Here is a 16,205-nt window from a genome sequence, read left to right as displayed (position 1 = left end):
TAAAAAAAAGTTACTTCCACTTACATTTTTTGGTGGCAAGAAGATAGGTCCAATGGAAAGAAAATTTCAAGCATAAAAACATCATGATACCATTTGCTGGAAGTGGTTTGGAGATACACATACAAGGATAATCGACATTTTCAATGACAAAAAACTTATATTTGTAAATGGAGGATGACTGTTAAATTGTTATGTATTTCAGTTACACTGAATATGTTTAAGACAGTGATGTAACAGTTTTATTTTAAAATATCAATATTTACATGACACCAGAAAGTCCATACTTTGGCAACTAACTTCCATGAAAAATTTTAGCTGTCAACTTAAAACTGAGGGGATACATGATTTTTCAAAATACTTTTAGGAAGTACATAAGCAGAATAGTGTGTGGACTGCTGCTTTACAAGACTGTGTCCTGTTCAGTTTGGGGGACACCTCTTGTAGTAGAACCACCTGGGGAAGGTGGACACCTTTTTAAAAATGCATATTCCTGGGCTCCAGCCCCAGACTGAGTTACTAGATTTGGGTTGGGCCCCAAGTAAGTCAGTTTTCAACATGCACCCCAGGTGGTTCTCATGCAAACCAACATTTAAGAAGCACTACTTCAGGGGAAAAAACTAGTGTTTTACAGTATTTCAGCCATGGCTGAAGAGGGAAACACCTCAGGTATGTTTTGGATTAAGGAGAGAACTGAAAGACGCTAAGAATTGGAGCTCACAAAGTAGCAGCACCCATGGAGGAGCCTGGGGAACGGGACGAGGCAGCAGAAGGCAGGCGCTTCCCTAGACTTCCCAGGGCAGCCACAGAGCCCAACAGGAGAGGAAGAGCCACTCAGCCCAGGATCCTGCTTCCCACTCAGGGGAGCTAACAAGGTCTAGCCCATCTCCATCCATTGAGGGTGGGGATTTCCTGGAACTAGCCTGAGGAAAAGCAGTATTTAGAAGGGATGGACTGTCACAGCAGAGTCAAAGCATGCGCTGCTGGGAAGCTGGCTGCAAAGCTAGGAAGCACTAGAGAGGAGGGTGGAGGGTACTTGCCATGAACAGGCCCTTGGGGTCCTCTGACAGCGCTGCAGGCACGGGGAGGCCTTGGTTCCTTTTTGGTCCCAGGGTAGCCTAAAGTGCAGTCTTGGGCGCCCACTTGCAGCCCGCTCACTGGGCCGTGCTTTGCAGCAGCTGCTCCCTCTTCCGAGGGTCACAGAAGAACTGTAGTTTCCTGGGGAGCAGTTTCACCTCCACGGGCATCGCCTCGTATTCCTCGCTGTCAATGCTGAAGGAGCCCCCTGTTCCCTGTGGAGAAGAGAATATTCACAACAGCTCATGCCCACGCTGGCTGGAATTCATCATCACTGCAGCACCGGAGCAGGTTGTTAGGGAAAAGAGCCTCCTCTCTGAGGACCTGGTCTAATGTTCTTTGAAAAGAGTATTTCGGTGCCTGTGTCAGATGCGGGGCTGGTTCTGGAAACAGCCCTATTCTACCACCATGAAAAAGGTTTCAGTGGCCTCTCTCTCCTCCCAGAGTATTTTGGGATTTGTGAAACAAGGTTATCATTTTCAGGTGCTTACTGTAAGACAGGGTCCTGTCACATCTTTAAGGAATTCATAGAACATACATGTATGTCCTTCTCAGCCCTAATCTTTCTCAAATGAAAAGCGAGAAACAGCCAATTCTCTGAGGAAAGCCATTACAGCCACTTGATGATTCTCATGGTTCTTTAGGACTTGCTTAGCTTTATACCTAAGGTATAGCATCATTAATATTACAGATTCTATAAAACCCTTCTGTAACTCATGCATTTAATTCAACATTTGCTGTGTTGAAACTATGGTGCCAGCCACTGTGGGGACACTTACCTTTTTGAACACCTTAGTTTAATAGCCACAAGTCTTCAGAGGCCACCTGTAGTAAGTTTTTTTCCACTAATAGGTTATTCTACTAAGCTTGGCATTTCCCAGTACAGAAAAATTTACTGCCATCCTGAAAACTGCTTCCAGATCCTTTTTAAAAAATGTGAAGCTAGGACTTTGTGGTGGCGCAGTGGTTAAGAATCTTCCTGCCAATGCAGGGGACAGGGGTTCAAGCCCTGGTCCGGGAAGATGCCACATGCCACGGAGCAACTAAGACCGTGTGCCACTGAGCCTGCGCTCTAGAACCCATGAGCCACAACTACTGAGCCCACGTGCCACAACTACTGAAGCCCCTGCGCCTAGAGCCCGTGCTCCGCAACAAGAGAAGCCACTGCAGTGAGAAGCCCGTGCACCACAACGAAGAGTAGCCTCCGCTCGCTGCAATTAGAGAAAGCCCTTGTGCAGCAACGAAGACCCAATGCAGCCAAAAATAAATAAATTTTTTTTAAAAAGTGAAGCCATAATCCACTATTAACATTTGCTAACTGGAGAACTTTGTGGGTATAGTAGCTATCTGCATAATTTACATTCAGAAAAATAAAAGCTCAGGAGACCTAAGGATCACTATACAGAGCCTTGGCTTGACAACACCTGAAGTCTTCAGGAGCCCAACTCTAAACCCGTGACTCAGAAGGGGCTTCTGTCATCTTTTCAGGTCTCCCTTAATGTAACCCAGAGCCTGGCACAGTGCTCAGCACGTACAAGGTACCTAAAAAAGGGTCTGTTAATAGGAAGGAGGGGGAAGAAAACAGGAAGGCAGACAGACCAGGAAAGAACCACAAGCTCTGGGACAGCTCACCCCCGCTCACCTCAGGAAGAAGCAAAGTGCAGCGGCTGGCCTGAAGACACTCGGTGCCGTCAGCACGCACCTTGGGGTCTCTCACCTTTTTACTTCTGTTGGTACAGGAAAAACAAGCTTGGAAACCAGTGCTGGCAACTGCATTCGACTGCAAGAACATAGCAAGTTCTGCCTGTCTTTTGATGAGATGAAATAGATGAACTCATAATCTCTTGAACCATGGGGTTCTGTGAATAATTTTTCCCCCAGTGATTGTTGCTTAATGTTGAGATACGTTCTAGATTGAGGTTTATTTATTGCAGAGAACTGTGCTTGAAGTTAAGACTGTTTTTTCTCTGAATTGTTTTTTATTTTTAAATAGTTCCATGTATACCTAATTCTTGGGCTATTTAAAAATCTCAAATTTAAAAATTGGAATGAAATGAAGAAATTCTTCAGAAAAATACTAAACTTTTGATATTTGGTACTTCTTGTGAGTCTATTACTTAAAGGAGAAAATTTTTTATTCTAATTTAAACTAGTTATTTATATGAACAACCAATCTTAGTAGTTCTTGAATGATTCTCCATATTGATATAAACAGTCTACTTAGCATAGTGCATCTTTACTTTGACTACATGGCTTTAGAGTAAAATTATCAGCCTGTCCACACACGCACGCGTGCGTGCACACGCACGCGCGCGCGCACACACACACACACACACACACACACACACACTCCCCCCCTCGTGTATATACCCTTCAGCCAGTCAGGGTCAGTGGAAAAGGGGTAAAAGCTAATCTCAGAAAATTAGTCCATTCTTTCATCTATGAAACTTCATCCACTTTCTAAAGCAGCTTTACAATGTTCTTATCAGATACCCAGAGGAAACAGACATTACTTGATTTCACTTCCTGTAGAGACCAAAAGGAAACCATGTTATTTCTGCTGCTGAAGATGACAGCAACAATGCAGAACATAATGACTTCGTCTGATTTAAGCAGTATCACCGGTTTTTCTTCCTATTTTTGGATGTCAGTGTTATGAAGGAGATTCAAATGCAGCTGGTCCCACTGGCCAGACGTTCAATTAAGACACTGTGTGGCTTCTGGACCCTTCCTAGGAGAAGAAAGACTTTTCCCTTCTTCCTTTTACTACAGTTAAGTAAATCAAAGGCTGCAGAAGCAGCTATTCAGCAACTGAAGAATTGGTACCAAAGGCAAGAATAACACAAACTGGTGAAAGACATTGTACTGCCGGTGCTGGTGCAGAGAAATGAAGTAGCCATGGAGACCCAGCTGCTGCAGCAGAAATGTCTAATCCTCAGATGGGCGCCAGAGGGAGCTCTGAGACAGAGCTCATAAAAAGCTGAGAAGATTCCCAGTTGGCATGGTAACACAGCCTCCTCAGATGCTTTGAAGGCTGGCAGAGGGTTGAGAGCGTTCTTAACCAATAAAATTCTGGCAGAGGTAGGGCTTAATAAATCAGACAGGACTTGGAAGGGTATTTTGTCGTGGCAAAGGGAAAAAAGCCTGGAAAATGTCCAAGGTACTCAATACCTTTTCACCAATGCCCTGGGAAGAGGGCAAGGTGGGCTGACATGAATGGTAACCGATGCTGTGAAGTGCTTCACACTGAAAAAGAGTTTTCCCACACAGTCCCTTGTATGAGACTCAAAAACAATCCTGATAGAGGTGATTATATCACACCATTCTATACACAGGGAAAAGGATTCAGAGAAGGTAATGGATTTGTCCAAGTCATAAGGCCAGTGAGTGGCAAAATCAAGATTTGTACCCAGTAGTTCTGACCCTGAAACCAAAATTCTGGGCATGATACCACGCTACACTGAATCCTGTCATTTCAGTCGAAAGACAAAGACACCTCCCATACTCTGATCTTCCCGAAATGAATGGGGAAGGCCAAAGTAGGAGAGGTACACTACACATGCCAACTCAAATGAAAAAAGGATGCTATGGTTCCCAAACCAGACAAGTCCTCGGTTGGATCTCTGTCTTGGAGTGCATGGGCACTCAGATTGGTGAAGTCTGAGAATACAAACTACTTAAAGCCTCACTGCCTACAAACCCCCGTCCACTTACCCTATAGTTATGAAGTCTCCTTTGCTGACCATGTTGGGTTCCATGCAGATGTTCATAAAGTCTTCTTTGCTCTAAAAAGGTTAGGAAAACTAAAATGAACGCTCTCAATTTTGGCTAATGCAGCCTGTTGCCCTCCTTTAGCCTTAGAGGGTCGCGGTTGGAGCTGTGTATTACGGAGGGGACTTTACTTGCAAAGACTTTATCCTGAATATATCCTCAGTCCTTTTTCTTCTTTTTACATTAAGACCTTTATCGAAGTGGTATTTACATACCATACAATTCATCTCTATCGCTTGCTTGTTTTTTTACGACATACATAAGCTAGGTAACAACTCAGGTTTGGAGGGCTGTCACGTTCTCTCACTCACTGATCATGGCTGCTATAGTCCCCAGGGTCCCCCCCCCGGCAGGCCAAGCTTTCAGCCCCCTCTCTCCCAGCAAGTCCCCACCCTCCCTGTACGTCATCATCACGCCGCACTGGCTGGATCAGCTTCTTGATGTGGAGAGCCCCCAGGTATCTGTGTTTTTAAATGCTCTACATGCAAACTTGGTATGTGACCAGAGTTGAAGAGCAGCAATCCTTTTATGCCATGGCAATGTTTTTAAAACTCTACCTTCCCAACCACAGAATGTTCTGGAAGAATTGAGCTACAAGGAAGTGGCTACAAAAACAGACTTGGTTCCTGTGCCACTCCCCACCCTCCCCCTGTCTCCCCACAATTTACCACCAGTTGGTGGCTACCAGTACAAACCTGGCCCTCTGTAAATCAATCCCAACACTTCTGTGTCTGCGTCAAATAGAGGTTTGTTTATGTTTGGACAGCTTCAAAACCTGTAGCCCCAGGATCACCCCCAGGCCCCTGAGAGCTGACAGCCTGTGCCTAAGATTAAAGGGCACTACCAAAGCACAACTTGACATCTCAACTAGGAATCACAAAACATAGAGGGATAACTCTGCTCCAGGGTCACCTTGTATTAAATGACTTATTGTCACCTATGTACCATGAACTCTTCTAAGCGCTAGGGTTGTGTCAATGAATGAAAAAAACAAAAATTTCTGCCTACAAAGAACTTACATTCTACCAGAGAGAGTGGAAGGGATAAACAAAACACAACCATAATAAAATAATAAACTTCATGTATATTAGAAGTATGTTAGAGTATATCCGTATAAAAATAGTAAACTGTGGACTGTATGTATATTAGCATAGACGGCAAATTATAGAGTATATTAGAAGTATTATTAGAGTATATTATAAAAATGAGATAAAAGGTGGTATTGGTGGCACTTTCAGTATACGTGCTACCGAAGCAAGCACGATTGGTGGCGTTTTTAAAGAGGGGTCCAGGTAGGCCTCACTGACAAGGTAACCTCTAAGCAGACACCTGAAGGAGGTGAGGGCATTGCGGAAATCCAGGGCAAACTCTAGCAAACATCACCTGGAGGGCCTGTTAAAACACAGGTCAGAGCTTATGGTTCAGTAGGTCGAGTGAGCCCCAAGAATCTTCATTTCTAACAAGGTCCCAAGCGATGCTACTGCTGCTGACCCAAGGCCCACACTTTGAGAACCACTGGTCTAGGGAAGCGCAGGCCACACGAAGGGCACTGCCAGGGCAGGGGCCTCAGGTGGGAGCAGGCCTGACGTGGGAAAGAACAGCGAGGAGGCCAGTATGGCTGGAGCAGAGTGAGAAAAGGGGACGAGAGGAGATGGAATCAGAAGGTTCAGGCACTGCAGCACTAGGGCCTTGTGCACCCCCACGAGGAAGCTGGCTGTTAGGATGAGTGAAGTGCGGAGCCACCGGAAGGTTCTAAGCAGAGAAATATGATTTGGCTTTTTTTAAATTAAGATCTCTCTGGCTACTGTGTTTAAAGGAGAAGAAAAGGGAAAAGAGTGGGGAGACCCCTTAGGAACATATTGTGATAATCGGGCTAAAAGACCATGGTGGCTTGGATCAGCTGGCAGCGGACACTACGAGACGCGCTGGCAATATTTAGAAGGTGAAGCCGCCAGGACATCCTCTGAGATTTGATGCGACGAGAAAGAGGAGCCAGATGTTTGGCCTGAACAATGAAAAGGGTGGAATTACAACCGACTGCGCTGCAGGAAGACGGAGGAGAAGGCAGGTTTCGGGGGTGGAAGGGCAGACCAGGAGCTCGGTTTGGGACATGCCAAGACCGAAATGTATCTTAGACATGGAAGGGGATAAGCAGATATACGTGCAAGTCAAGGATTTGACTTTTGTTAAGAGTGCACGTGCGAAAATCAATGTGTTGTGCTACAATGACAGATTCAGTGAGAAAAAGCCTTATCTCAGTAGTGGCTGGAAAGGTACTTGATAAAATTAAAGATCCACTCATGATAAAAACTCTGAGCAAACTAGAATAGGGGTGGAAGAGGACTTCCTTAATTTGATAAAGGGTATCTATAAAAAACCCCATCAAACTCAAGAATGAAGCAGTGAAGCCTTTCTCTCAATCTGGAATGAGACAGGGACGCCTGCCATCACTGCTTCTGTTCAGCACTGTACTGAGGCCCTAGCCTATGCGATAAGACAAAAGATTAGAAGAAGGTTAAGTATTTGAAAGGAAAAAATCATATCAACTGCACTATTTGCAGTTGATATGACTGAATCTAGAAAATCTAAAGGAATCCATAAACTTAATAAGATTGTTAGGTTGCTGACGCAGCATCAATATAAAAAATCATTACATGTCCATCAACTAAATCAGTTAAAAATAACAATTTAAGAGATGCTGTTTACAACAGTATCAAAAATTAAGATAACTAGGAATCTACCCAGCAAGACAAAATGTTATAGAGAAAACTATAAAACTTCATTGAAAGACATTAAAAACCTAAATAAATGAAGAGACGCCATATGCATACAATAGAAGAGTCAATATTGTAGAAATGTCATTTCTCCTCAAATTGATCTACAGGTTCAATGTAATGCTGATCGATATTATAACAGATTTTTATGTGGAACTTAATAAACATTCTAAAGGATTTATAGAAGTCGAAGAGCCAAGAACAGCCAAGAGACTCTTTAAGAAGAAAAACATAGAGGGACTTACTATAAAACTATAATAATTAAGAGAAACACAGTATTACTACAAATATAGAAAAATAGAGCAAAAGAATAGACTAGAAACATCTCCATGTATACAGATACTTGACGTATGGCAGAGGTTTACTGCAGATCAGTGGGGTGTGGGGGGGAAGGACATTTCAATAAATGGTGCTTGGACAACTGGCTTTCTATATGGACAGAATATAAAACTGGAGCCTTACCTCCATCATTCACAAAACTTAAGTATAGACGGGAGTACCTCTTTTTTAAATAAATATGGAATCATTTGCTGCAAATCATGTTAACCTGGTTTTTCATTTAACAATATACAATGAACGTCTTTCCATGTCAATAAATAGAGAACATTTAAATACATGTACCAAAATGTATTTCTCATCAGTGGCCTGATTAGTTTGTTTCACATATTTTGCTATTATAAATACAGTGAACATAGCTCTACAAGAGGTCTTAATTTTCAAGCATTCCACACCCCTCAGGCCTCTTTCAGACTCTGAATGGACGTTTTTTTTAATGATAAATGAACATTTTTAGCTATTACATGGCAGCTTCATTGTCTTTGAATATTTTATTGCATTTGCTTTTATTTTTACAAAGAGGAGAGAAAAAAATGAATGTGCTGCTGCTGATGATAAGCAGCACAGGATCATATACTTTTATAATTGGCACAAAGATAAAAAGCTCTTGGCACTCTGAATGAGGCTAATCTCGAGCTACAATCACATACATACTCACTGAACTCAATCCATTCATTGGTATTCAGTCATCAGAGCAAAGAACAAGGTTAAAGAACATGAACAAAACACTGGAAGTACATATCATCAGAGATTGAGTATAAAGGAAATGTATAATTAGAAATCTTATCTTTCTTTTTAAGATTCCTCTTTTTAACAGTATTTTTTTTAACCTTAATGCATTCACTTTCACCAACATTTTCAGACTCTCTACATTATGTATCATCTGATTATTTCTGAAGGATAAATTTCTAGAAATATGCTTAATAGGGCCAAGGGTATGCTTACATTTCAGATGCTTAATATATACTGCCAAAATGCCTTGGAGAAAGTGTTCCGATTTCTCTTTCCCTCAAGAAAACCTGACAGCCCATTTCTCTTATCCACACCAACAGTGAACAAACACTAGCATGCTTTTTAATCTATGGCAATTCAATATTTAATATTTTAATTTGTATTTCTTTGATACTGAGCACTTTTTCTGTTTCTTTACCTATGAAATTCAGACAGAAGTTATATCTACCTGATAGTGTAGTTATGAGGATTACATGAGCTGACACTGTGTAAAATCCTTAGGACAGTGCTTATCATGTAGTAAATATAAGCGATTTTTTTCATGTTTATTTCCTTTGTGAATTTCTAATTATGCCCCCTGCTTTGCCCATTTCTTATTGATTATCCTAACAGTTAAGTATAAAGGAAAGCTATTAACTCCTGGTATATCACATCCTAATATTTTTCCCAATTTGTCATTAAAAAATTTTTTTTAAAGGTTGATAAATTATAAAGGAAATCTAAAAATGAATGTCATTAAAATTTTTGTTTATAGTTTCTTTTTTATTAGAAGTAGACAAATGCATCAATATGATTTTTGGTTAGATGCCAGTCTTGAAAAGGCCTTGTCCTCCCAAGTTTATATTGATAATCACTTAAGATTTCACTCTAGTATTTTGTTTTTTTGTTTTTTTGTTTTTAATGCAGTACGCGGGCCTCTCACTGTTATGGCCTCTCCCGTTGCGGAGCGCAGGCTCCGGACGCACAGGCTCAGTGGCCATGGCTCACGGGCCCAGCTGCTCCGCGGCATGTGGGATCTTCCCGGACTGGGGCACGAACCCGTGTCCCCTGCATCGGCAGGCGGACTCTCAACCACTGCACCACCAGGGAAGCCCTCTAGTGTTTTTAATAGTTTTATTTTCTCACATTTAACCTTTTAATCCAACCAGAATCAGTTTAGAAGGTGAAAAGAGCTATGTGATCCAAATGTTATACAATGGACATGCATTACCTTTATAATTAAAAAGCAATCCAATACTCTGAATATTAATATTGGAATCAAACTTCTCACTACACTTGTCCCCCTCATTCATCTTACTACATTCATATGTTCAACTCCATGTGCCAGTTTTCAGACTGACCAGGTTAGTTGTGAACATACTACTTTGATTCACATAAAAGCTGAACATAATATTAGTCCACGGTCAAGGATAGCTTTCCTACTGGCATTCTCATTAACATAAACTACTAAAGTTTTCTCTAGACCAGGGGTCAGTAAACCCTTACTGTGAATGGCCAGATAGTAAATGTTTTAGGCTTTTGGGCCATTCAGTCTCTGTCGTAACAACTCAGCTCTGCCACTGCCACATAAGAGTGGCCACAAACATGGATATGGATGAATATGGCTATGTTCCAATAAAACTTTACTTGTGGATATTGAAACTTGAATTTGGTATACTTTTACCTATCACAAAATATAATCCTTCTTTTGACTTTATTCCAACCATTTAAAAATGTAAAATCAATTCTCAGCTTGCAGGCTGTAGTAAAACAGGTGGCAGACCAGTTTGCTAACCTCTGCTTTATTTCAAAAAAATTTTAGCGTATTATCTATATCAGCACTATCCAGGAGAGCTTTTTGCACTATGGAAATATTTTATATTTGCGCTTTTTAATATGGTAGCTACTAGCCACATATGGCTATTGAGCACTTCTCATGTGGCACAAGTAATAAGTTTTAAATTTTATTTGTATTAATTTAAATTTAAGCAGCTACATGTGACTAGTGGCTACCATACTGGTCAGTGCATGTCAATAGATTGGACTCAATATGTAAAACAGAGATGTTTGTGTGTATACATATATACATCTATATAAATGTAGATGTACATATAGTTTTCTCTCCTGGAGACCTAAATCTACATATTTAATATAGTCACAAAAATAATGGATATTTACTCAAGTAAAAGTTCCACAAATTTTTATTTCTGTGACAAATGGGATTAGGCTAACTCCACTTCCAAAGGCCTTTTGCCCTCAGTTCTCTCAGGCAGAAGCCTTGGCAACAGATACTTGATCAGAGCCCCTTAAGCTTTTAGGCACTTCACTCGCTGCTTCTTCTCATTGCTATTATTCCTCAAAGGCACCCCACATCCTCCTGTTCCTGACCCTTCCACTCTCTATCCCCACAGGGTAAAAATAAAAATACCAAGTTAGTGGAAGAGCATGTAGCCTTTGTCACTTTTTCCCAGATGCTTTTCTACTTTAAAAAAAAAAAAAAAAGCACACTTACTGCCAGGTCAAGCTGACTGTTCCGGGTCGTGATGGACAGTTCAAGGGTGGACAGCTGCACTTCTTTCCAGACCTCTGGGCTCACCTCTTGGGGGGCTGTGTGAATGCATTCGATACAGGTCAATGTCTCCCATGAACATCTCAGCACCACCACCACGGCCAGCTACTAGTGGCTCAGATGGCCTCCCAAGCCCATCTGCTGACCAACCCCCCCACCCCACTTAGTTTTCTTTATCTCATACTTTTGATACACAGGTTAAAGGGCCAGGCTCAAAATGGAATCTCTATGCCTGAGACATCCCTATAAAAGTAGCCACAATAACATAAAGGTTGGTGACAGAAAGGGAGTCACTGGGAGTCACAACAGGCTGTTCCCATTCATGGGACACTGCTGCTGCCGTTTGGGGCCTGCACTGTGCACACAGAGGGCTGAGTTCAGTGATGCTGGAAAGGCTTCCCCCGCTCTAGAAGAGTCGAACCCTGAGGTGGGGTCCGCTTCAGGCAGGCCTGAGCTGACCAGGGCTTTCCAGTCATCAGTCCCCACGCTGCTCACCGTCTTGCGACTGCACCCAGTAGGATGCGAGCCTCCGTAATATCCTCCTGTACAAAGAGGGCCGTGGAGGGGTCTCTTCTGCTCCACGGGGAGGTCGCTCTGTAGGTCCCGTGTATGAGAGAGAGGCTTGATGAGTCTGAGGCCACTCCTGTCAATGTGAAGAGACAAAAACCTTTATCATGCAACACGATTCCAAACTCTTGGGGTTTCTCTCTACAAAGGATAGTATTCCACCCATATCTGCTTGAAAGCTAACTAGTAATCTCCTCTCATGGGATGAAATTATCTCTGATTTGGAGTGTGGAGTCCTCAAGCTTTCTTTTCCTATTGAAGGCCTATAGGAACCCAGTGACTGCGGCCTCCATTGCTCTCCTAACACAGAGCAGAGAGGAGATCAACGTGGACCAGCAACCAACCACTGCTTATACTTGTCCAGGAAAACCTCAGTATGCACAAGCATAGAGTCAACCGATACTTTGACTTAGAGATGGTGACACAAACATGAAATCCAGTTGTATCACATACCTTCTTCACTTCTGTTATCATATTCCACTCAGAGACCAGACTGATTTAGTCCAGCCTCGAAATCCAGGCCAAGGCCTCTCATTCCTGCTTCAAAGGCCATCATTCTCAACTCTAGATTTGTCTTCTTCCTGGCACCGAGTCCAGTGCCATCCTGGGTCCCATCAGTGTCCCCAGGGATGATGAAAACAACACCCTAGCCTCTCAGCCCTTGACGTCACCTCTAACCTACCACAGCCACCGATTTCCATGGCCACGTCCCGGTCCTTATCGGTACCCGGAACTAATCCATCTTAGAAATCTAAAGCCCTGATATCCTACCATCTAATCACTTCCCATATTCTTCTGGTTGATTCTTTTGTGCCCAATGGCTCTTAGGGTGAACTACTCCCTTGTTCTCAAGTTTCCATGGGGTGAATTACAAAAGAGTAACAATTCCAGCTTCTTTCACTCCATCTCTTACTCCTTCCCAAGTCCAGAAAGATCCAACCCCTTCTCTTCTCACTCTGCAGGTGGCCGTCCTGGGGACTCACGCATCCACTGCTTCCTCACGCAGTGAGCTTACTTAGCAGTCTCTGCCCCGAAGGAGATGTTTTAAGTGGATAAATTCAATTTGGAGAATTAGGAAATCAGATTGTGACCACGTATCCAAGCTGTGTCCTTCACTCCTGCTGACATTTATAAAGCTGGTATGTTGATTTCCATCTGCTTTGTTCCTACATTTGGTTAGTCAGAGGAGGAAGAGAGGGGTGTGATTTGGGGGCCCGTGGAGACCCTAACCACACCAAGCTCTCAGTCGCACTGAGAATCCCGGCCCCTGACCACGCCATTTGTCCTCAGGCCAACCAGATGAACAGTGGGTTACTTTACATCACTCTCTTTTCCCATTGCTTTTGGCCCTCGTGTCTTCTTTCTTCCATAATGTTTGCCCTGAAAAGCCCCCATTCTTGATCGATCTGTCACTAGGTGTCTGTCTGTACTTCTACATTGTGTTTCAATATTATTAGAAGGGGAAATAAAACACTCCTGCTGAGTACTGACACAGGGAAAACAATCACCCAAACGAGCATATCCATGTCAACAAATTCTTGGTCTAAGGTTGTCCATGCCACTTGATAATACTTCTAAACCTATTTTCATCTTTCTTCAAAACTCCCCGTACTACCATCAACGTCACCATCACCACCACCACCATCACCACCACCATCACCACCACCACCATCACCACCACCACCATCACCACCACCGCCATCACCACCACCGCCATCACCACCACCGCCATCACCACCACCGCCGCCACCACCACCGCCATCACCACCACCACCATCACCACCACCACCACCTCGCTTTCAAAAGATCACTTGCTTCCTGCACTTCAGTGAGAATGTCAAGACATCAGTGAGAACCGCCTTACCTGTTTATAAATATGTTTTCATCTGTACCTCTTCTTTATTTCTCTCCTGTCTCAAGGAAAAAGGCATCCCTCCCCCATCCAAGGCTAGTCCAGGACTTTGGATCCCACTCCCTTCCACATGCTCATGGAACTAGCTGAGTCAGTCATGCTTTTTGTGTCCTTTCTCTCTTCTCCTCCCATTCTTTTTCCCTCTGCTTCAGGAAATAAAGACACAGATATCTCTCCAATTAAAAAAACAGAACACTCCAGTGGCCCCATATTTCTCATTAGCTTTTGTCTTTTTATGTCCTTCTTTTCAGAGTCGAGGTCCTTGAGGGAGTGGCTCTACTGCCTCTACATTTTGCTCCCATTTACCCCTGAACTTTCTTCAGTGCAGCTTCAGCTCTTCCACCCACAGGCTACTGAACCTTCAGCTCTTCCACCCACAGGCTACCGAACCTCACTTTCCTGCCTCTATTTAGACTCTGCCGTTGCTTCTTGAAATCTCATTCTCTTTTTGAAATTCTCTCTTCCATCGGCTTCTATGTTGGTACTTCCTCCTGGAGTCTGTCTTAGCGGTTCCCAGGCATCGTCTCTGGCTCTTTAAATGAAAGCTATTCCTGGCCATCTATTCTCTATAGTAACTTCATTAAATCCATAGCTCAATGCCACTCATACACTTATGACATTTACACCTATTTTTTTTAGCCCAGATCTCTGTGAATTCCAGACCGAAGTCACGACTGTATCGCCACTTGTCTGCACCACCAGTATGTTAAACTCAGTATGTGCCAAATTGAAAACTTCATCTTTCTTCACAAACTTGATTCTACTCTAATATTATCAGCATTAAGGGAAAACTCTAGCTACCAAACTCTAGTCCCTCAAACCAGAAATCTGGGAAGACTACACGCTCTTTCCAGTTTTTGAGGGCTGTACCTCTTTAATCCATCCTCTGTGGTCAATACTCACTGTTACCACCTTATCACCTCTCAACTGGATGATGTTAACAATCTTCTACCTGATGCCTTTGCCTTTAACTACCCATGTCCAACCTCTGGTCCACACTGTTGCCAAACAATTTTTCTAGAGTGAAAATCTGCTCTTGCCACTCCCCTGCTTAAGACTCAATAACCCTGTAGTGCTTTAGTGATAAATGTCAGATCCCACATCAAAACCTGCCATAAGCGGTCCTGACCCAACCCTCAAAGTCCCCTTCCCGCCATGCTACTGCATTGGCCATAATTAAAGACCGTGTTACACCACTGTGACTTCACTCATCCTCACCGCTCCACTTGGAATGCCATTTATCTAGTCCTGTATGTATTTCAAAATCTGGCAGAATGCCATTTATCTAGTCCTGTATGTATTTCAAAATCTGGCAAAAGTGTCACCTTCCCTGGGCTGACTTTACCAACCTTCAGTCAGAGTAAATGCCCCTCCTCTCTGCTTCCATCTTATTCTCTCCATATTTCTCTCTTAGCACTTGCCAAACTGCTGATTTACTTGGACCTCACCCCCAGCACTTGAATACTTCTGGAGGGCAGGAAACCTGTCTTATTTGACTTTGCATTCCAAATATATAGCAGGACTTGCCACACAACAGGTATGCAGTAATTGTTTGCTGAAGAAATGATGGAAACAGTTTACATGCTCCCAGATTCTACAACTTAAATATGTAGTTACTCTATTTCTTCCTGAATGCAATCCCTACTCCACCAATGTAATTATCCCCTCAAGCAACAGCAGTAATGCATTTTACTCACACAATTTGCCTTAGGTATAGAAAGTCCTTGGCGCCCCAAGTTCATTTTAATAATCATGTAGATTGGTTACCCCTAGTACTTTAATGGTTTTGTTATCCATCTGGAATTTATTTAGAAGGTAATGGGAGCTATGTTTTCCAAACATTTTGCAATGGACATATATTATTTTGTAATTCGAAAAACACTCGATACTCTGAATGTTAACATTAAAACCAAGCTTTTCACTACATTCAAACTTCACCTGCCAATTTTCAGATTGGTCGACTTATAAATATACTACCTTGATTTGCGTAAAAGCTGAACACAGTATATAGTACACAGATTAAGTATGGCTTTTCTATTAGCATTTTCATTAATATACATTGTTGAGCTTTTCTCTATGTCAGTATTTTTCATTGTATAGTCTACAGCAGCATGGCCTGGTAGAACTTTCTCTGATGATGACAACTGTCTCTATACCTGTGCTGTCCAATACAGCAACCACTACCCACATCTGGCTAGTTTGAAAAAGCATAGTTTGAAGCACAAAGCATAGTTTGAAACCTCCTATATTATACACAAGCCTATATGATTAGATACAAAACTTCAATTCATTTCCAGATGCTAATATAGACACACTTGCAAATAGTTAATGAGATACAGGTTACTGTGTTCAAAGTTTGTCTGGTTAGAGTGAGTGAATGAATAGACAAAGGGAAGTAAAATACTAAAATGAAATTAAATATGGGCTTGGTAATGGAGAGGATAAGTTGGTAGATGAGAGGAATCACAACAGGAATGCTTTCTGCATTTGT

At 42.5% G+C, this 16,205-nt stretch overlaps 1 protein-coding gene across 1 annotated transcript in view; it reads right to left on the bottom strand.

Moving 5' to 3' along the window:
• Window positions 1–1,151: 1,151 nt before the first annotated feature.
• AGK (acylglycerol kinase) overlaps window positions 1,152–16,205 on the bottom strand; it is a gene marked incomplete at both ends in the record, with an annotated part of 80,454 nt that continues 65,400 nt past the window's right edge. The window contains 5 exons of the mRNA XM_079711812.1: window positions 1,152–1,289; window positions 2,717–2,801; window positions 4,789–4,859; window positions 11,179–11,273; window positions 11,731–11,878. Of these exons, the coding sequence (XP_079567938.1) occupies window positions 1,152–1,289; window positions 2,717–2,801; window positions 4,789–4,859; window positions 11,179–11,273; window positions 11,731–11,878 (537 nt within the window). The remainder of the gene's footprint in view (window positions 1,290–2,716; window positions 2,802–4,788; window positions 4,860–11,178; window positions 11,274–11,730; window positions 11,879–16,205) is intronic.

This window comes from Hyperoodon ampullatus, assembly GCF_949752795.1.
Source record: "Hyperoodon ampullatus genome assembly, chromosome: 9".
Classification (NCBI taxonomy): domain Eukaryota; kingdom Metazoa; phylum Chordata; class Mammalia; order Artiodactyla; family Ziphiidae; genus Hyperoodon; species Hyperoodon ampullatus.
Note: the sequence above shows the minus strand (reverse complement) of the source record. Positions and strands in the feature narration are given on the sequence as shown.